At 39.8% G+C, this 21,054-nt stretch overlaps 1 protein-coding gene across 1 annotated transcript; it reads left to right on the forward strand.

Moving 5' to 3' along the window:
• The first annotated feature begins 701 nt into the window (after positions 1-701).
• SNW1 (SNW domain containing 1) lies at positions 702-17,071 on the forward strand. The gene is made up of 14 exons (XM_080346205.1): positions 702-801; positions 1,854-2,007; positions 3,278-3,439; positions 8,321-8,416; positions 8,509-8,615; positions 9,456-9,560; positions 9,656-9,725; positions 10,401-10,466; positions 11,705-11,821; positions 12,174-12,315; positions 14,024-14,120; positions 14,946-15,063; positions 16,073-16,236; positions 16,312-17,071. The coding sequence occupies exons 1-14, from the start codon at positions 788-790 to the stop codon at positions 16,514-16,516; spliced, it is 1,617 nt and encodes a 538-aa protein (XP_080202331.1). The 5' UTR covers positions 702-787; the 3' UTR covers positions 16,517-17,071.
• Positions 17,072-21,054: the final 3,983 nt, after the last annotated feature.

Here is a 21,054-nt window from a genome sequence, read left to right on the forward strand (position 1 = left end):
AAGAGAGAAGAGAGAGAGGAAGAGAGAGAGGAAGAGAGAGAGGAAGAAAGAAAGAGAGAAAAGAGAGAAAAGAGAGAAAGGGAGAAAGGGAGAAAGAAAGGGAGAAAGAAAGAGAGAGAGAGAGAAAGAGAGAGAGAGAAAGAGAGAAAGAAAGAGAGAAAGAAAGAAAGAGAGAAAGAAAGAGAGAGAAAGAGAGAAAGAAAGAGAGAAAGAAAGAAAGAGAGAAAGAGAGAAAGAAAGAGAGAAAGAGAGAAAGAGAGAAAGAGAGAAAGAGAGAGAAGAGAAAGAGAGAAAGAGAGAAAGAGAGAAAGAGAGAAAGAGAGAAAGAGAGAAAGAAAGAGAGAAAGAGAGAAAGAGAGAAAGAAAGAGAGAAAGAGAGAAAGAAAGAAAGAGAGAAAGAGAGAGAGAAAGAGAGAAAGAGAGAAAGAGAGAAAGAGAGAAAGAGAGAAAGAAAGAGAGAAAGAGAGAAAGAAGGAAAGAAGGAAAGAAGGAAAGAAGGAAAGAAGGAAAGAAGGAAAGAAAGAAAGAAAGAAAGAAAGAAAGAAAGAAAGAAAGAAAGAAAGAAAGAAAGAAAGAAAGAAAGAAAGAAAGAAAGTGTATTTGTCCCGTTTCTGTCGCAGCTGTGCCCAAGGGACCTTCACGGCTCCGGTCACCCAGACTACGGTTCCCATCACACACTGCGGGGGTGGCGCATGCGCAACTGCTGCCCCGCCCGCCCCCGCCTGCCCCCGCCTGCCCCTCCCCTGCCCCGCGGCCTGGCGCCGGGGAAGACGACGGAGGCGGCAAGATGGCGCTTACCAGGTGCGTTTGGCCAGCCTTAGCTAGTCTGGATGGGTGGCTGTGCTCCCTGGCTTGCCTGCGGCTTCCCAGCCGTCTTGCGAGGCTCCGGCCGACAAGAGAGGCCGCGCTAGGGAGCGCGCTGCGAGGCCGCGGCCTCTCCTGTGCGCTGGGCCCGCCGGCCGGGGAGGAGGCCAGGCCGCGGCCTGAGGGAGGGCGGCGAGGGCCGAGTCGGGGCTGGGCGGGCCGGACCACCTGGCTTGTGCTGCTTTGTCGTGCCCGGGCGTGAGGGGTGTTTGGCGCTGCCTGTGGGTCAGGGCTCTGCCTCCGTGGTGTGTGTTCTGCGGGCAGGAGGAGCTGCTGTGCCTCGGCGGGGTGGCCAGGGGTCTCCCCCGTGAGCGAGGGCGAAGGGTGTTTGTGGTGAGCCGCTGCATCTCTCGCACGCCCCGGGGGTGCAGCTTCGGCGGTCTGCCCTGCAAGGCCAGCTCTCTCGGAGGGGAACGCGGCCTTAGACAACACGGAGAAGGGCCCCGCAGTCTAGACGAGGTGGAAAATGGGAAGTCAAGAAATTATGTTTCGACTAATTGGTCTTGGCCAGGAGGTATCTGGAGTTACGGAAGGAGCTTGTTGACAGATCTTTTTTGTAGGCGTTTGCCTTGAGAGAAAGGAAGCGCAAGTCTTTGGGACTAAGGGCTTGTTTTCTTTTTCTGCTCCGTAGTGGTGGGGAGAATACACAGTGCTGTGTGACATTTTTGTCAAAGAATGGGCATTGTTACACACTTGCATTCCAACAAGATGTGAATGTGGTTTAATTTAACATCAGATTTTGTAGGGATCTTCTAGAATGTTGAGGAAGCACACATTGTTTTTCCCCCTGTAATCACAGGAGGTATTGCCCACTGGTTTATGAGAACAATACTCAAATTTCATAAATTGTTTCTTAATCTGCATGGAGTGATTGTAGAGAAAATAATAATTTAGTAGTAGACTGAAGCATAAGTGAGTGTCACTGCGTGAAATTATCAGAATTAACTTTTTATGTCTCTCTTTTTTTGGTGGTGACTGTGGGTGTGCAGTTTCTTACCTGCTCCAACCCAGCTGTCTCAAGACCAGCTTGAGCTAGAAGAAAGAGCAAGAGCTCAAAGATCCAGGCAGACTGCTCTAGTCTCATCACGAAGGGAACCTCCCCCATACGGTTACCGGAAAGGATGGATACCACGGGTGCTAGAGGTGGGTATTTAAATTCACATTGTAGTAGTAGTGTCTCTCCTCATGTGTGTGTGGGGGAAGTATATTTTCTGGAGTAGAAATAAAGCTGTTAGTGAGGGAGAAAATTGTTAGAGTTGGAAGGAAACTTAAAAATTTGTCAAAAATTCATTGTTTAAGTATGTTACTGGAAAAAAGGGTTCTGGACAATGATCTGTGTATTTAGCTGTAATCCTTGCCAGTTTAATGTAATTTCATCTGGAAGTGTCAAAAGGTAGAAGGGAAAACACAGATGGATAACTCTGATTACAAAATTGTTTTAGTATAGTTTCTCACTGAGCCACAAAAGATTTTGAAATGGTACTTGATAATAACATCTGAGACCTGCTCTGGTAAGTCAGAAGTCAGTGTTCTTAGGACAAGGCATGCTGTTGAGGTTTTGATACATTAATTCGTGTGTGATCCTGCATTGTCCCCAAATGCCATCCTTTCATGACCTGGTGACAGCCTTGCCTTCATTTATGCTTGAGTTCCATTTTTGTAAAGATGGACCCAACACTACCATGGTGATGCATTAGTGCAAGAGCAGGTGACTTCAGGTAGTAGTTCTGGCCATTCTCTAAAGTAAAACATTTTTATATAGGTTCAGCATTTAATAAAGTGTATGATGTTAAAAATTATACCTTCATTTTAGTTTGATCCCTACATGGTTTATTACTAAAGTTAATATTCTAGTGCTTTTACTTTTTAAGTGGTAGCAAAAGAACTTCTTAAGAAATCAGTTGAAGATTTTCAAGAAGCTTCCAGCATCTCTGGGCCACAAAGTGATATGCATGCCAAAAAGACTGTTAAGGGCTCCTTTCTGCCTCAGAAATAAATGCAGATTGTTGAAGAGCTATAAATGTTTCCAAAGTATAAACTTTGTCCAGTGATTCTGGAATACTATAATTGAAAAAACAAAATCTGTTCTTAATAGATCAAGAGTTATGCAAAAATATGAGGAATGACGTGTTTTGTTCTGCCTAATACTTGAACACTGATTCTGTTGAATGTGGGACATTGAGTGGAAGATTCTTTGCAGAGAATAGTTACTGCAAGATGTCTATGCACTTCAGTATCTTTTCTTTCAGTAAATTCTGTAGTCCCATGTCTCTCTTACCAGGTAAAATAATAAAGTTACTAGAGCATTCTGGCAATGTTTTGTTAAAATCAGTCCATTCTTTCATTCAATTTTCCATGTGTGCAAATGTTATACCATTATTTTTGTGTTTCATTCACTATTTCTTTTGTGTAGGATTTTGGAGATGGGGGTGCTTTCCCGGAAATTCATGTGGCCCAATATCCATTGGATATGGGCCGAAAGAAGAAAATGTCCAATGCTTTGGCTGTGCAGGTGGATGCAGAGGGAAAAATAAAATACGATGCAATTGCTCGACAAGGACAATCAAAGGACAAGGTAAGATTTCTTTAGTATGTAGGCTGACATGTATATTTGGAGAAGTGATATGTACGCATCACATATACTTAAACTCATTGATCTGGTATTAGATAAATGGATTGCCTCCTTGAGCTACAGTCCTGCTTTCTTAAAGTTAGACAGACATGGGCATCACTATGTGATATTCTCCCTTATGTAATGAAAAGGTAAGGCAAAAATGGTGAGAGCCTCTACTCGAAACTTACCTGATAGCTCAGTAGCTTTCATTGGAGAGCTTTCCAGTGAAGGCAAGAAACTAGAAACTGACCTGATCGCAGGCAGTCTCATTTCAGTGTGTAGAGATGGGGGACAAAAACAACAACAACAATCACCACACAAACAAGAAAACACAGTCCAGCTTTCAGAATACTACACCTTTTGTCTTGCTCATTTAGCATTTGAAGCTCATGGCTGTTTTCAGTATTGAGTGATCTCTCAATTTTTTTATTTTTTTTTTTTAATTGTAGCAGAAAGTATTGCCAGTGGTTATACTCCAAAATTGTTGTGTTAAGTTCATTGATGGCAAGATTCTCATCGAGTTCAATGGTAGCCAGCTTCAGTTTCCTGTATACAGTTGCCTTTTTGAAAATGAAAAGATGACACTTTATCTAGAAGTCCTAACTAGTACTGAGGAGACCAATTACTTGGGTCTCTGACATTGACTTTGAGGAGTATCTGCGTCTGTCTTTTTAAACGTAACAGTAGACTTCATTACAACTTGAATTCTTTTAAGCAGGAGTTGGAGACTAAAAAACTGCTAAGCCATGACCAAATGTTTGACCAGCTGCTTGTTACAGCAAGCATCTCCTGTAAAGAATAGGCTAAACCAAAGAAAATCTAAAAAGAGGGTTAACTTCAGAGGGTTTTTTAGTGGAAATATATGAATAGCTGTTTTCAAAATAATTTGACTTGTCCAGCTTTAATTTAGGATGCCTTGAAAAGTTTATTGGTGTGTAAAATGCCTCATGTGTTACTGTTCATAAGGAAGGGAAAAAAACTATCTAAACAGAAAAACAAAAGGTGAACTTTACCTCTCAAACAAAAAATAGGGTGAGAATTCTAAGAATATCAGAGAATCTATCTTTTTTTAACAGATCATTTTGTTGTTGTTTTAAATTGAGTGTCTTTATTTATCAAGAGGAAGGTACTAAAATATTAACTACTCTTACAGAATCTTGTAATGCAAAATATTTGATACTTGATACTAAATAGAAATTTGACTTATCCCAAAGCAGAAAAAGTAATTTGGAGTAGATAAGTAGAAAAGAATTAATAATTGTACTGATAAACACAACAAGAAAAACAAAACCAAAAAAATACCATCAGCACAGTGTAGCTAAACCCTAATTTGTACAACTTGTTAACTACATCCTTGCCTACCTGTAGGATGAGGTTTAACATTCATACAATCGAACTGCTCAGATAGGGATCTAAGTATGTTTGAAAAAGAACTGGTAATGATAGTATGCCTTAGGCAAAAAGTGACTGATCTTTCATTGTGCCTTCTTTGGTTCAGCATCAGGAATATACGTAGAAAGGTAAAGTTAACATTTGTCACATTCAATTAATGAAGATCTGTACCAGCATTCATTCATTCATTTCCATATGGCATCTATAAGGAAGCAGTAATATTCTCATTTTGTGGCTGTACTCACCAGGATGGAAGAAATGAGTGGTTTTTCCAAAAGCGGACTCTATAGAATTGGTATTGGGGTTTCCTAAGCCCAAGCTCTGCCTTCTGGAGCATCTTGGTTCTGATTGCATCCAGCTGGATGTAAATGCTAAGGATAAAAATTAAGTATTGTGGTTCAAGGGTCAGGGTAAAACTGAGGGAAAATGAGATATTTGAAACAATTTCACTACTATTGCTTGGTGTGTTTTGCAGGAGGGAGGAAGCATTAGCAGAGATCTCATAGGGAGCAGTTCTTCAATGATCTGTGTTGAATATTGTGGAATATTTTCTGTAGGAGAGAACTTCTGATAGTACATTGTCAGTAGGATTACATACAGAAGTTTCATTATCCTAAGAGCTGCAGTCATAATTCAAATAATTATTCAATCTTAATACTTAGAGCTAAGAGAAGTAGATACCCAGTAGCCTGCCAGAAATGAGATCGAGTTCCTGATCCTGTTCTATGAGCTACTTGTTTGGTCTGAGTTAAGAAGTAAATTTTGCTTTTGCTACAGCTTATGGATTTTTTTGAAGTTGAATTTAATATTCTGCCTTCCTGTAAAGGCAGCAGTTCCATCACCCAGCCCCTGTATCTTGGTGGCTTGTCAGCAGTTTCTGTTATTGCAGTGGTTCATCTCTCTTGCATCTGTTCCCTTACATATTTAAAAAATAGTTGCTTCAGAGAATTTTCCTTGAAAAATGCTGACATAATGAGATAGTTTGACAAGCCTCCTGTTTGAGGCTGGCAGAAAGTCTGCTAGACACAAAATGCTGGATAATGTTGATGAACCTGGACACATGACCTTATGGATCCGAGGATGGAGTGCCATCTGGTTGTCCAGAAGAAGGATTTCCAGCATTAGCTGTGTGGTTAGCTCTTGTACCTCTATAGATTCTTCCAATGCATTCTCTACTGATGTGACTAAAAGCCAGGCTAAAATAATGCATCAATAATGGATGTATTCTGGTGAGACTAATACCCTCTCGCCTTATTAGGAAAATAAGGACATATAATTGCTTCCTGTGTTTTTATTAAGACAGAAGAGAGAGTGAAATCAAGGAATGGAATTATTAGGTCCATTACTTTTTTCTGGCAAGGCTGATTTTTCTGTGCAGGAGTTGAATTTCTTCTTAGTGGCCCACGGCTGCAGCTTAGATGTTAAAGGAGAAAAAAAATCTTACCTACAGATTTTTCTCAAGATGGTGAACTCAACTGAAACATTCACAAGAGACTAGTTCCATTGTTGAAGGAACTCCTGTCACAGTGATAGAATGAGTTAAGAGAATATGAATATAACTAAAATAATCAAAAGTATGTAACTCATAATGTATTTACATTTGTGGTAGAGCTTGGTTTGAGAGCCTATTGCTATTTTTTTTTCTCTGGTGTGTGTGCCAGGCTTCCAACCAGGTAATTGTAATGGCTTCTAAAATATTATGTGCTTCATATGGAGAAACCGTTCTTTGACAAGGAAGGAATTCATTCTGGAATGCCTGCTGGTAGCTTCTCAATTTACATGTAGGATTGAGGAGTGCTGTACAGGACTGCTCTGGATATATATAATAAATTATGTTCAGGGGAGGGATTTATATATTACAAATGAAGACATTTCTGTCAAGACACTTGCCTCTATCAGGTGTCTGTGAAAGTCTGAGTGTGATTCATGTCTAAATCCTACCATGAGCTACCGTATTTTACACAACTAGTTAGGTAAGATTGTTCTGTTCCTGTTGACACAGGCATGCAGATTTCTAATTACTGCCTGTTAAAGCTCCCCCAGCCAGAGAAGGGATCGTCTAGCTGTACCAAAAATTGAGTGTTTTGTTTCTGCCTAGGAGATTCTGCTTTTCAGTAGCAATCAAAATGAAATATCTGAAACACAGGCTGATGCTTCCTTTTAAACTCCATAGATGAAAAATGGTAGTGAATGGGCATACTTTACATTGCTGTTAAAATAAGGTAAATATGTTGAAAAATAACACTGTGCAGCATATTTTTCTGCCTGCGTATAATGCTTCCAAAAAAGACTCAAATTAGAGCATTCAAGAGTATCAGGTTTTTGCTCAAGACAAAAATTAGGGTATTTTCAGGCTAGTTTAATCCATATTATGGATTTCTTCCACATTAATGCAGCTTGCCACTTGCATGCAATATTTTAGGGTTTAACTAGTTTGTGTAGCTCATTTGTCCCTCAGTGTACTGTGGTTTTAGAGCATCTCTTAGATTTTTTTTTTTTTTTTAGTTCTTTGTTTTCTGGAATACTCTGAGCTCTTTCAGCATACGTTGTTCTTCAGGCAGCAAGATATTTGGACTTAGAGTTAATTACTGTAGAGGAAAAGTGTTCTTCAGATGTTCTTCGTTCAGCATCTGAGAAGCCAGGATATTATTGGTACTAATTCGAAGGATTAAAATTTTAAGAGTGAAGGTTGAGAAGCAGTAAAAAGCTCTTGTATGACAAATTAACGCTGAGGCTAAAGGTCAGTCTCATAGCTGGATGTGTACTTTATGATTAACTTGAAATAATAGTTGTAATGACTTTTAGCCCTTTGAACTAAGACTTTTTAATGCTATTTTGCTGGACAAATGTGAAAAACGGATGTAACGCAATAATTTTTTCTTTGTAGCCATCTAATAATGTTATTTCCCCACATTGAAACATTGAAAATTGGGGTTTAAAGCTAGTCACAGCATGTTGTATGAAGACTGAAGTACCTATGTGAGGGAAAGTGTAAAGAAAATGTTTCTTAAGCATTTATTTTTTCAAGAACATAGCAAATGTAATGACATGAAAAAATCTAGATGCTAAAAACCAGTTTGTATCAAATTCTTAATTAATCATTGAAAACTGAAGTACAAATGTGGATTTTTCTGTCTGGGGAGCCTGAATAAGAAAAACAATAGGAAATGGAAGCAGGAAACTGGTGTCTAATCCGAGGTCTTAGAGTGATTTACGTTATTATATTTAATCAAATTGCTTCTTTTCTTCGATTATTCCATCTGTAAAATGCAGTCTAGAGTATATTCCTTTTCTGTGTGAGTCGTTGAAGGATATGTAATTATAATGCGTTTAGAGTTGTATGGAAGTTTTAATTAGTACCTAAGGTATAATCTAGGCCTGGGACATCTCCTTTGAAATGTGTACATTTATTCATATTTGCCAGCACTAATAAAATACACTGTCTTTCAGATTATTTACAGCAAATACACAGATCTTGTGCCAAAAGAGGTCATGAATGTGGATGATCCTGAACTGCAAAGACCAGATGAGGAGACAATTAGAGAGGTATTATATGCACTGATGTACATAGTTATCAGAGGTGTATTATGTGTCTTGCATTTGTGTTGAGATGCATTTTGTGGTACTTTTATCTTCAGATAACAGAGAAGACAAGAGCAGCCTTGGAGAAATCAGTTTCACAAAAAATTGCAGCAGCCATGCCAGTTCGAGCAGCTGACAAACTAGCTCCTGCACAGTACATTCGGTATGTAGTGCTGGTGGGTGTGCAGGGTGTTGCTACATGTAAAATTGATTAAAATTAGGATATTCCTTTAATTTCTGAGAACATAAATTCCTCTTGAGTTATGTTCTTCGGGAAATAATATGAAACTGGCTTAAGTATTTTGAATTAACCCGCTAACGATAACCTAGTTTGAAGTGTGTTGAAAAATGTCTTAACGTGTCATGAGTTGTGGCACGTTGTGGCGGGGTTATTATTAGAACAACAAAATGTAGCTTTGTCAGGGGGCACTATAAATGATGCTGTCCTGGAAACAGTTTTTACTGGGAGCTTCAACCCAGGACAAGGCATGTAACAAGGTTTTTCCCTTATATAAAATGAGCAACTGGAAAGACTTGTAATTCCCAGGAGGCTGATACTTATTTGTGATGATTTTCTACTGCCACCACAGAAAAATTCCATGGCAGGGTTAGACTTGGCCTGAGGTGAATTCTGCAAAAAAGTTTGTGAAGAGGTTCTTAATAACCGCTAAGTATTCACTAGGAATTCACAGACATAGGCAAAGAGTATTGTGACATGCTTTGTGTACTCTTTTAGTTTGTTTCTTCTGCTTTGGAATGTAGGTTGAAACAGGAGAATATAGCCCTGGGTGGATATATTCTGTCTGGTGTAGTTGATTCTGTGCGTTCTGTCCAGTGTATCCTCTGTGCAGTTACCTCCTCCTGGCATTCACAGTGGAAAAGTTTTAAACTGGTGTGGATAAAGTGAAAATGCAACTAGAGCAGTGAACTGGGTGGAAATGGAGGTGGGAAAGGAGTATCCAGCTGTGTGCAGAGAACTGAGTGCTTTGATTGTTTTATTCAGGTACACACCATCCCAGCAAGGCGTTGCCTTCAACTCTGGAGCAAAGCAGAGAGTTATTCGGATGGTGGAAATGCAGAAGGACCCTATGGAGCCTCCAAGATTCAAGTAACTATTCAAAATTTCTTCATGGCAAATAAAAGATTCTATAGTTTATTTCCATTTACAACATGCTGATTGTATTTGTTTTCTTAATTGTTCAGAATTAACAAGAAGATTCCACGTGGACCACCTTCTCCTCCAGCACCTGTAATGCACTCTCCTAGTAGAAAGGTATGAAATGCCATAGCTGTTCTCAGTTTTGAATTCTAGATAGATTCACAAATTCTACTTTGGTCTAGTTCATTTTTGTGCATCTTTATTGCTCTTTTGATGGGATGTCAAGTGATAAACTTGGTGCCTGGTGCGTCTTTGGGGTTTTTTTTAGGTAGTTCTGAAAGTTCTTTTCTATGTACCTTGTCGGATGTTTAGATTTTTCATATATTTCATGCAAGACTGCAGTGCTGGAGTTGTCCGTGGCATGGAACGAGTTGCTTGAGGCTTTAGCCTTGGTACACTCATACTGCTTTTAGACAATATTGTTAAGCTAATCCTTAGTAACACAAGTTCGTTTGTTACAAGCTTAGCTGCCTTCTGAGAGATGAGTGTGATGGTGGTTCACGTGTTTCTTACAACCTGAACTGCCGTTAGATGTGCATGTTAACAAGCTCCTTGTGAGTCAGTCTGTGTGATGAAAGTTTACAAGGATGGCTGAAAAGCTGTCATGACTTTATTCAGCGTTGGCAAAGGTACATTATTGCCGCTAAGAAGCCTTGTTTTTTTTGTAGCAGTGTGCTGAACTTTGCACTCTAATTTATTTCCATAGTTTCATAGCTGCCTTTGGGAAAGAAAACAGTATTTTCTTTTGCTATAAACCTAAAGATGACTTTGCTTCCTCTCTTAAATCAGATGACTGTGAAAGAGCAGCAAGAGTGGAAAATTCCTCCATGCATTTCAAACTGGAAAAATGCAAAGGTAATTAAGTTGTCACAAATTCACCTTTCTTATGTTGCACTCTGCTGGGAGACTGCTAGGAATGATTTAAGCCTGAATAATACTGGTTTTAAACTTCTAGATATAGGTAAAATGGCTGCTTCCATCATGGAGAACACACAATTGTACAGCTCAGTTTTTTTCTCTTCGGCCTATCTCGGTTGTCAAATTGATGGGAGTATAGAACGGAGAGATAGTATATTACTTCATGGTAGAGATTATGTATTTTGAGTGGAAAAAATAGCATTAGTTAAAATCCCCATAATAGTGGAGTATGTGGAGTCTGAAACCAAAGTCTCTGGAGCCCACAAAGTAAAGCCATTGAAACAAGAAGGGAAGGGTAATTCCCAGAGAACCAAGCATGTTTCTTTTTAGTACTGCGGTCAGAATTTCTGGGAAGTTCTTGTTGCATTATTTTACTAATTCATTTTCATCACTGGTTAGCTTAGCTATTCTTATTTCTGGTTTGAGTAGGTATGTTCTGTCCCTTTGATTTTTATCAGCCAATAACTTTATGTTCAGAGAGAAGGAAGAATCTATAATTTGCTGCAGGAACTGGTCTAATCATTCTCAAACTCACCAAGCTGTTGTTGTGAGGCAGCCTCTTCAAAGGGAGGAAGGAAAAGCTGCATGTTTGGATGTTGTTGTTTTTTTTTCTACCCCAACACAGCTGTATAATTGGGACTGACACTAATTAGTAGATCAAATTTTAGGTTACAGATGCTAAAACCAAAGCAAAAAATTTTGTAGAGCTCTCTAAAAAATCTTAAAATATCATCTATAAATACTTTTAGGTTTCAGCTTTTGAAGGCCAAATTGGCATTTAGTGTATCTTGCTTTTGCTGGCAGCCTTCCACCTTTTTCATTTGGAATCAGCTAACATCTTTAACAGTTTAGGGAAAACAATTTTTAAGCACAAATAGCTTAGGGGCTGGGAAACTTATTAAAAAGAGTGGACCTTATCAGTCAAAAACTGTCATTTGTACTAAGATGTAACTTGAAGGAAAACTGTCATTCAGATTTGGAGAGAGTGGCATTGGAGGGGAGCTTAGTGTTACCTGGTATGAATTTAAAGTATGTATAAAAGGTCCATTGAGGTGTATTAATGATGGGTTGTGAGTTTTGTGTGTGTTTTTGTTTTCTTACACAATAAATATAATAATGTTTTTTGTCACAAATAAGTTAGTGTCTGTGAGTAACTGCCTCTGTTTCCACTATAGGGTTACACCATTCCATTAGACAAGCGTCTGGCTGCAGATGGCAGAGGATTGCAGACTGTTCATATTAACGAAAATTTTGCCAAGCTTGCTGAGGCTCTCTACATAGCTGACAGAAAGGTCAGATGGTTGTTTAAACTGTTTTGTTCCATATGGTTTTATCTTCTTTGTATATTTATTTCCTTGGGAAAATCAACTGTGAATAGGCTATAGCTTTTTGATTTGTCCTGCTTCTTGGCCAAACATAAGACATGAGATTTTATCCACAGTATCTTTGAATCATTGGCTCAGCGTGAGTTAAACTATTGGTGGTCATGGGTCTTGTTTCTCAGCTCTAACTGCTGTGGGTGTTTGGCATTGAACTTCATCTTTGTGGCTTGATTCCTGCCCTGTTTACCAGATAACTCCATGACAAAAGATCTGTTTGCATCCCAGGTGCTAGCTTTCTCTCAACTATGTCTTATGTGTGCAGGCTCGTGAGGCTGTAGAGATGCGTGCCCAGGTGGAGAGGAAGATGGCTCAGAAGGAAAAAGAGAAACATGAAGAAAAGCTCAGAGAAATGGCTCAGAAAGCCAGGGAGAGAAGAGCAGGGATCAAAACCCATGTTGAAAAAGGTACATTCGTATGTTATTAAGATGCTATGTTGGGTTTTATTTTGTTTTGTTTTCCTAGCACAATCTAAAGTCTGGGTTTGGAGAAATAACCCAAGAACTTACAATACCTAAATATGAACTGTAATTTCTAAGCATGATGTCTGTTCTTCATGTCTTTACTCGATAAGCCAGTGAATTTGGTTAATTCACTGGTTTGATGGGATCTGAATTTGAACCTCACAGCAGTATGTCAGGGTATACAGGTTTAGAGCATTGTTGAGAATTTCAGAGTTGTTAACCAATCAGTACAAGTAATGGCTTCTACGGACTGTTCTAATTATTTTTTTATTTTGAAAAGCCCTGTTGCAGATGAAGAGTGATTTCGTTTACGAGAACTAAACCATCTTTAAGTTTTCAAAGATGCAATATTCTGTCTCTTGCATTGTTATAACTGGTCTTGCGGAACTGTAGTTCTTTTGGCCACTAGGCCCAAAAACTGATAATCTAAATCATAACCATTGTGATAATGATTGAAATGACATTTCAAAGATCAAGGTGCTGAACTTACAGAGCAGTTACAGTCTCCCGTTATTACTAAAAGGTGGAGGTTATGGTCATACAATGCCAAATCCTGCAGCTAGGATGGACAAACCTCTCCCACCAGGCTGGGGACTCACTGCCTAGAGAGTCACGTTGTTGAGAAGGACTCGGGAGCCCTAGCGGACCATGTGCTGAACGTAGGCCAGCAGTGTGTCCTGGTGGCAGTAGTGCTAAGGGCATACTAAGCTGCTTCTGCCGGAGTGTTACCAGTGAGTCAAGGGAAGTTATCACTTCCTTTTACTGGTGACCTGTTAGACTGCATCTAGAATACTGCGTCTAGTCATGGGTCCCCAGGTACAAGACAGACATTGATAAATGGGAACAAGTTCAGTGTAAGGCCACCAGAATGGTCAGGGGCTAGAGCATCTGCTCAGTGAGGAGATGCTGAGATAATGAAGCTTGTTCTGCCAGGAGAAGGTAGGCTTTGGGGGGACCTAATGGAAGCTTACCCATACTGACAAGGAGATCAGGGCTCTTCACTAAGCTGTACAGAGGAAGAATAACACCGTGGTCAAAAGTTGAAGAAGGAGGTTCCAGCTACATCCAAGGAGAAAAATTTTCACCATGAGGAAAATAAGCAGTGGGAAGAAGTTGCCCAGGGAGGGTGGCAGTCTCTGCCCGGGGAGGTTTTCCCCAGCCAAGTGTGCAAAGCCTAAGCAACTTGGTTTGAACTCATTCAGCATTGATGCTGCTTTCAGCAGGAGGCTGAGTTAGAGACTCCCTTCCAACCTGAGTGAATCTGTGACAGTGAGTCACAGAGCATTCTTCAAGGTGCTTTGATGCCTGCATGTTTGAACAATATTTTTACACTTAAAATGTGAAAGTATGATACGATGATCTGTAGGTGTTTTACGATATTAATTCCTAGATGAAAAAATATTCTAAGCTCTTGAAAGTTAGAACACGGTTGTTGGATATGCCTGCTTTAACTCTCTCATCAAGGACAGTTGTGGCATAAGAAAGCTGTGGCTTTCCATGTGTTCGGTTTGTTTAAAGTGTAACAGTTTAAGTGGTGCTAAGGGTCACTTCTGTAAAAGAATACTGAATTGAATCACTGTACCAGTGTCTGTGGCATAGTTATTCATTCTTCAAATATTTGTCTTTAATGAGCAATCTTGCGTTTGTTCAGAGGATGGCGAAGCTAGAGAAAGAGACGAAATCAGACACGACCGGCGCAAAGAGAGACAGCATGATAGAAATCTTTCCAGGGCAGCCCCTGACAAAAGGTGAGTCGCAGATGAAAGCTGCTTTATTCCTGCACTGGCACTGCCTTCCCCACTGGGAAAACTGTTACACTGGGTTTCTTCCTTTTGCTTGATGCAAGTGTCTGAATTTTACCTTGTGGAGATAGTGGTTTACATCGGAACCTGGTGTTCACGGTTCATTCATTGCATGAAATGGCATTACTGTGTTGACAGACTGCAGTACACTCTTCTAAATTTAGACTTTTCCAGATGAATGGAGGAATGGGGGGTTGTTGGTTTTGGGTGGGTTTTTCTTTAGCACAACTTCTGTATATTCAGATTTAATGAACATGCTGACAGCAGAGGTTGAAACCTTGATCCTCTAATCTCAGTGAGACCAGAATATTTAGTGGCTTTGTTTCTGGAAGCTGTTCATTTGAAGTAAGCTTGGATCTATAAGTGTAGGCTGAAATGTCTTGTTTGCCCAAGCCAGTGAGATTTCTGCGCACCAGTGGTTTCTGGAGACTGAAAATCTCTAATATCTTAAAACTAGATTGCTCAGCCTTCCTAGAATATAATTACGCTAGTTCTTGCAAAAAATAAATATGACATTTTAGACCAAGTCAGCTTGATGTAAATTTGAGATAGTAGAAAGCAAATTTAAATGTCATGCCCAGGTGAACATAACTTTCCCAAATGTTTCCTTTGCCAGGAGACAAATTTCAAATGTTACCTAGTGAGGAAGGGCAATAGTCAAAATCAGGTTCCTGAAGCAAATAGTTAGTAACTAGTACAGGATCAGGTTGCAGTTGAGTATGGCAGGAATATGGTTTATTGACCTAATAAAACTTAACACTTTTAATTCAGGTCAAAGCTGCAGAGAAATGAAAACAGAGATATCAGTGAAGTTATTGCCCTAGGGGTACCCAACCCCAGGCCATCCAATGAAGTCCAGTATGACCAGAGGCTGTTCAACCAGAGCAAGGTAAAAATACCTTTTCACAGCTGTGCAGCTTTCTGTGAGAACATGCTCATCCTTCTGCAGGGGTTATGGCTGGAATACTAAAGGGATCCTGTTCTCATGGACCGTGTAGATGCACTCTGAAAGGGGTCTCTACATAACTGGCAGGGAAACTATTGATCTCCTTTATCCATAGCTGGTGCAACAAAAAGGGAATATCCTGAATGTATAACTGGATTAAAGTGGTTTTCTTGCTTTTTTTCTCACTGGGGAGTGGGGAGAAAGCAGCTATTTTGCCTTCAAGCTGCAGTGACCTCATTTTCTTCTTTTGGACAAATGTACTGACTGAATAAGGAAAACCTGCTCTGAGAGAGAAGCAAGTAAAAACTTCCCATTACTGTTATTGCTCATGTTAAAAATCCTTCAGAAGATATAGTTAACAGCAACATTTATTTTCCCTGAACTTTATGCTATTCAGAGATTAAAATTAGATTAGGCTTCAGAAAGTCCCTGAATAGTTTGTCAATCATTCTTTTTCACATCTCCAGTGAAAGACTTGCAGGCAGAAGGGAAAGCTGATGAATCAAAAGTGAACAAGCAGGCACCACTTCTACTTTCACAGTTTACATAAGCCTCTGTGATTTGGATCAGTCAGCTTAAATAATGTTTTCCAGAAATTCTGAATAATATACATTTCTGTATGGCTGTACTTGGCTATTATAGACAGCTGGACTGAAATGATCCATTACTCTGAAAAATGAATGTCCTGTAATCCTTCCTGCTGCTTGCTGGAAGAGCAGAAGTGGACTTGACAGAGGCTTGTAATAATTGTCTGATGTTCTCTGGACTTAATGCCAGACCCAAAACCACTCATATCCTAATGAAATGCTTGAACTCATTTGAAATCAATGGTAAATCACACAATGCCATCTTTGTGTATGTGTGTGACACCATCAGTATATCTTGATGTTAAAATAAATTAGCTGATTTTTTCCATGCTCATTTGTATTACACTGCTGTTTGTTCTTCACAGGGTATGGACAGTGGCTTTGCTGGAGGAGAGGATGAAATTTATAATGTTTATGACCAACCTTGGAGAAGTGGTAAGGATATGGCCCAAAACATCTACAGGCCAAGTAAAAATGTGGATAAGGACATCTATGGTGATGATTTAGAGGCTCGAATAAAGACCAACAGGTAAGGAAATAAAGAGATATTCTTAATTGATACTCCAAAGTGACAGTCAACTGAGTATCACCTCTCCTCTTGCAGGTTTGTTCCTGACAAAGAGTTTTCTAACTCTGATCGTAACACCAGGGGGAGGGGCAGAGATGGACCAGTTCAATTTGAAGAGGATCCATTTGGTTTGGACAAGTTTCTGGAAGAAGCTAAGCAACACGGTGGTTCTAAACGGCCATCAGATAGCAGCCGCCCTAAAGAACACGAGCATGATTCGAAAAAGAGGAGGAAGGACTGAATGCCTCTGCTCCTTGAGTAGTGGAGAAATGGACTACAAGCTTGGACTTCATGCAAAAGGCATTTTTAATATCAGAGGTATATAGGGGGATGGCATAATACAGCAGTTCACAGCTCTCATGTCGTGTGGATATATGTACACACACTAATCCTACATAGGACAGCTACCCCTGGAGAGTGATGGAATGGAGACCACTTTGAGACATTTCACAAGGGAATTGTTCTTTAGCAAGTGCTCTGACTTTGCTGATTCTCTATTGGCCAGCATCTCAGGGTAAGAATGTAGCCCCTTCCTACAGCTTTAGGTTTTGTAGGTAGCTAAAGTTTTATTTCATCTGTTAAAAGCTTTTCTGCTGTATATAATTACTGTCTTACCCTGTAATGGATGCTAGAGAGTTTGACTCAGTCTTTCTTTAGTGTGGCTATACAACTTACTTGAACAAGGAGGGGAAACAGCTCGATTCTGTTTTAAAACAAATATTCATAGTTTCTCAGTAATCTTTATTTTAGTTTCTTTACATTTAGTGAAATAAAGCCTCCTTCCACCGCTCACTCACTTGGATTCTTTCTTTGACTGCGCCTTCGATAGGACTGCTGTCGGAGAGCGAGCTGAAAAAGAATGGAAATTAGTCAGTTAAGCAAGAAGGCTTGATATTTTTCATTTCTTGATCTTCTAAAACATTCATGTGGAAAGGAGCAGATGGGTTTATAACTGGTTCAGTTTCATGAGCTGCAACAACACTTGCAAAGTTCCTGATGGGAAAGTAGAACAGAATTTGCACAGCAACTGCTAGTTCTATCAGCAAAACCAGGGTGTTTCAAAAATATGGACCCAATTTCAAAGCAGTATAACTCATGATGGCAACATGTTACAATTACACAAAAATTTACAAATGGTTTGAGTTAAAGCTTTAATAAATCAATTTTGTAAAATTTTTAATAAATGCTGCTGTACGGACACCATCAAGAGGATAGTGGAATTTGACCCAAAAGCCTCTCAAAGTGTCTCTTCCACTGAGGTCACTGCTGCTGTGATTCTGTTTGAGGTCATCCACATCAGTTGCTAATGGTGGAAGAAAAGCACGGTTGTCGACATAGCCCCACAAGAAGTCACAGGGTCCATAAAACTGGGTCCATCTTTTTTGAAACACCCAGTACATCTTAAAAGCTTGTGTTTTCAAGTGGAACTAATAGAAGTTAACTGTCTAAACCTAGCCTAGAGCAAAGCAGGAGGAGTGTTCTTGTATTTTGCTTTTAGAGAAGCTTGTATTTTTGAAGAAATGAAGCAAGGTAACTACTGCCTGCCTTCTGCTTTTTATTTCGCTATAAAGAAGCCTCTTGCTATTGCACCTCTTGTTAATATCCTCCAAGTCCAGACAGTTTAGTGAACATGGCTATCTTGCAGCTTAAAGAATAAAAAGCAGCAAAATAACTTCCAAGAAATGGCCACTAAATGCTCATCTATGCTATTCTTAATACTTATTTTTATAATTGTATATAGATAACATCCTAGTTATTTCCAACCCAAATTATGAGGGATCAGCCAGTTCCCTGGCTTGTCAGAGTTTAAGACTGAAGTCATCAAACCACTCCATTTTTGTACCACAGTTGTAACTATCAGGTCAGCTCTTAGAAACATGGCCTGAAGTAACCACAACCAATGAAGACTTCTGTAGTAGTATGAACTGTGTCAAGCAAAATACTTTATCCAATCAACATGCTGCATCCCTGAAGTCTCTCGTCCCTTCATTTTACTGTTACCATCTCCTAGCATTGAAAGTCTCAAAACAAACTATTTGTCAGAATGACAATGAAGAATTATTCAAAGACATGAACTGATCATGTCCGTAAAACCAGCCTGGTTTTTGCTTATGGTTTCACTCTGTACTACTAGGTCTGAGTAGCTAGGTGAGTCAGAACACATGTAAGTAAGTCTACAAAAAAATGCCCTTAGTAATCTGCCCCTAATTAGTGAACATACTAGACGCAAGTCTCTGATGATTTTGACAGGAGACCCATTAATTTATTAACAGCTCTGGGCAGCCATGGGAGTCAATATCCTTTTTTCATTCTATCTGTCAACACCACTATAAAGTAAGTGTTTGGAAGGTGGTGGGCTGGCCATTTCTTTGCTGGCTGTAGTTGCTGCAGCAAAGCCATATGAGACAGTTGTTTGACCAGTCAATAGCAGACACCTTTGTATGGGTGCTATGGCAAAGGTTTTAAACTGATTGTGTACACTGTCTCTTGATATGATGTCCTCTGATGCCCTGAGATTGCCAAATAGTGTCACATTTTTCCCTTTACTAACATTTAAAATGTTAGTGATAGCAAGTAAAAAAAGCTACACTAAAGCTAAAGTTATGTTAAACAGATGAAAGCAGGCAGCTGATCTTTCCCACACGCAATGCCAGCTAACGATAAATGTTCAGTGAAGTCTGAAGCTTAGCTTTACATTCTTTGTCATCTTCCCCCTGCCACCCAGTATCCAAATTAAATACTGGAATCCTCCTGCAAAAACCTGTATTACAAATACTAACTAGTTGCATGGCAGCTCCTGAACAGTTTTAGCGCGTTCATATTCCTTTAGCTTAGCGCAGTAGAAGGTTTTGATCTCTGGTATGTGATCTCTGTGGTTTCTATGGATATGTGATATCAGAACCTAATGAGTCGAGAGAAGGGAATAAACAAAAGTGTTAATTATTTTAAAAACACTAAAAGCACGCTAAGTGGCAAAATGCTTAATCACACTTGGAACAAGTATGGCAATATTTTGATGTTACTGTATCCAACCAGAGGCAGAATAAAGCGCTCAACTCATTACATTACTTCATTAAAGGAATTAGCACATTACCTTGGCACCTTCAAGTATGTGGGAGTCCTTCTGAAGCACATTCTGAACATCTTGTGGAGTTGAGAATTTAATCCAGCAATAACGTCTGTGAAAGCCTGTATCTTTGTCCTAGTTACCAATTTAAAAAAGAATAAATACTGTAGGAAATGTTCACATAGGCTGTTAAAAACTTTCTATGGATATTCAATTTAAGGATTCAGAAATTGTCAGAGAAATCAGTACACTTGCTGTTTCAGAAGACTTTTTCACACTTTAAGACATTTACATTTAAGACACTGACAGTATGCGAGGGCCTAGCAGACACTGTTCTGCACCCCTTTCAATTTGAGCCCAGCAATCATAAAATTTAAGATTTTAAGTTATAGCTGAAGACTGGAATAATGCATAGCTAGTTGTTTCAAACTGCAGTAGTTATCTATGATTAAGCCAGTCACAACAGAACTGACATTTAAATGGCTGCCTGATTTGAAAATAAGCCTGCCCAAGAACTTGAAAAGCATTCAGCAAGACAAAGCTGCTGCTTAAGATACTAAGAAAGCAGGCTGCAAGTCAAGATGACAAGCACTAACTGCTCTGAAAATAAAGTTGCTTTCAATAATTATTTGCCAGTCAGAAAAGACAGTTGTCAATAAAAGAGGAGACACTGCAGAAGAGCCAAGTCTACCAAAGTGCCTTTTATCTCAAGCTTTACATCAGAGTTCACAACAGCTCTGCCACTGAATTCACTCATCATGACTGGCAGCATTTCCAAACGCTGGTGAAACTAATCCACAGGGTATTGTAGTCACACTGCCAGGCTTCGGTATCCCAGTGAGATCTTAATGTGGGTGTCTTACACTGCTGGCAGATTTCTGTACTCTGGCAGCATTAAGCATAGTGAACACTCCTAAAGTAATCAGCAAATCAAAACATACACACGTGCCTCAATTCAGCTTTAATGAGTGACAAAGGCAGCTTTACGGTAAGCTGCCAGCCTTCGCACAGAAGCAATGCATTCTGCTCCGGGCCTGAGGAGCAGAGCGTGGCAGGCAGACACCTAAGCTTCAGTGTTCAGAAACAGACTACTTCAAACTATTTTTCTCCATCTCCAAACTAGTCTGATAGCAAAACTATCAGTTCACTAAGTGAAGTTAACACTAAGCTTCATTTAACAGCCCATTACTCCACACGGAGAAACACAGGCAAGTAGGAGAGCCTCTGCTACTTCAGCAATGACCTGCAACTTATCCATAACTGAGCGGAAAAGGAACACGTTTTGACTGTTCAGCTCTTAAGAAACTGCACTAAATACTATTATCCCTGATCTACATGCTCAGAAGATAAATAATCTAAATGGCAGAGCCGTGAACAGCTGACAGCTTGGGAGCACCCTGAGGAGGCTGCGGTTCCTGTACCTGCCCCTCGCTCCGGATGGGGAATGAACCCACAGCAGGGAATACCTGAGCGTTCATACCCACACCTCCAGGTTTTTTAGGCCAGTGAGACCAGGCACGTAAACACTTTATTCTTTGTCAGAAGAAAGCTAACACCATGACAGAGAGCTCAAGGCACTTCTAGTTTAATCGTCCAAGAACAACAGTGTCAACGTGATCTGAGGGACACACTTTGTAAAGCTCTTTCAAGGCCAACAGGAACCACTAAGCTCCAGCGAGGCCTACGGCTCACAGACAAGCGGTGTGAGCTTG

The sequence above is a fragment of the Nesoenas mayeri genome, assembly GCF_963082525.1.
Source record: "Nesoenas mayeri genome assembly, chromosome: 5".
NCBI classification, from domain to species: Eukaryota; Metazoa; Chordata; class Aves; order Columbiformes; family Columbidae; genus Nesoenas; species Nesoenas mayeri.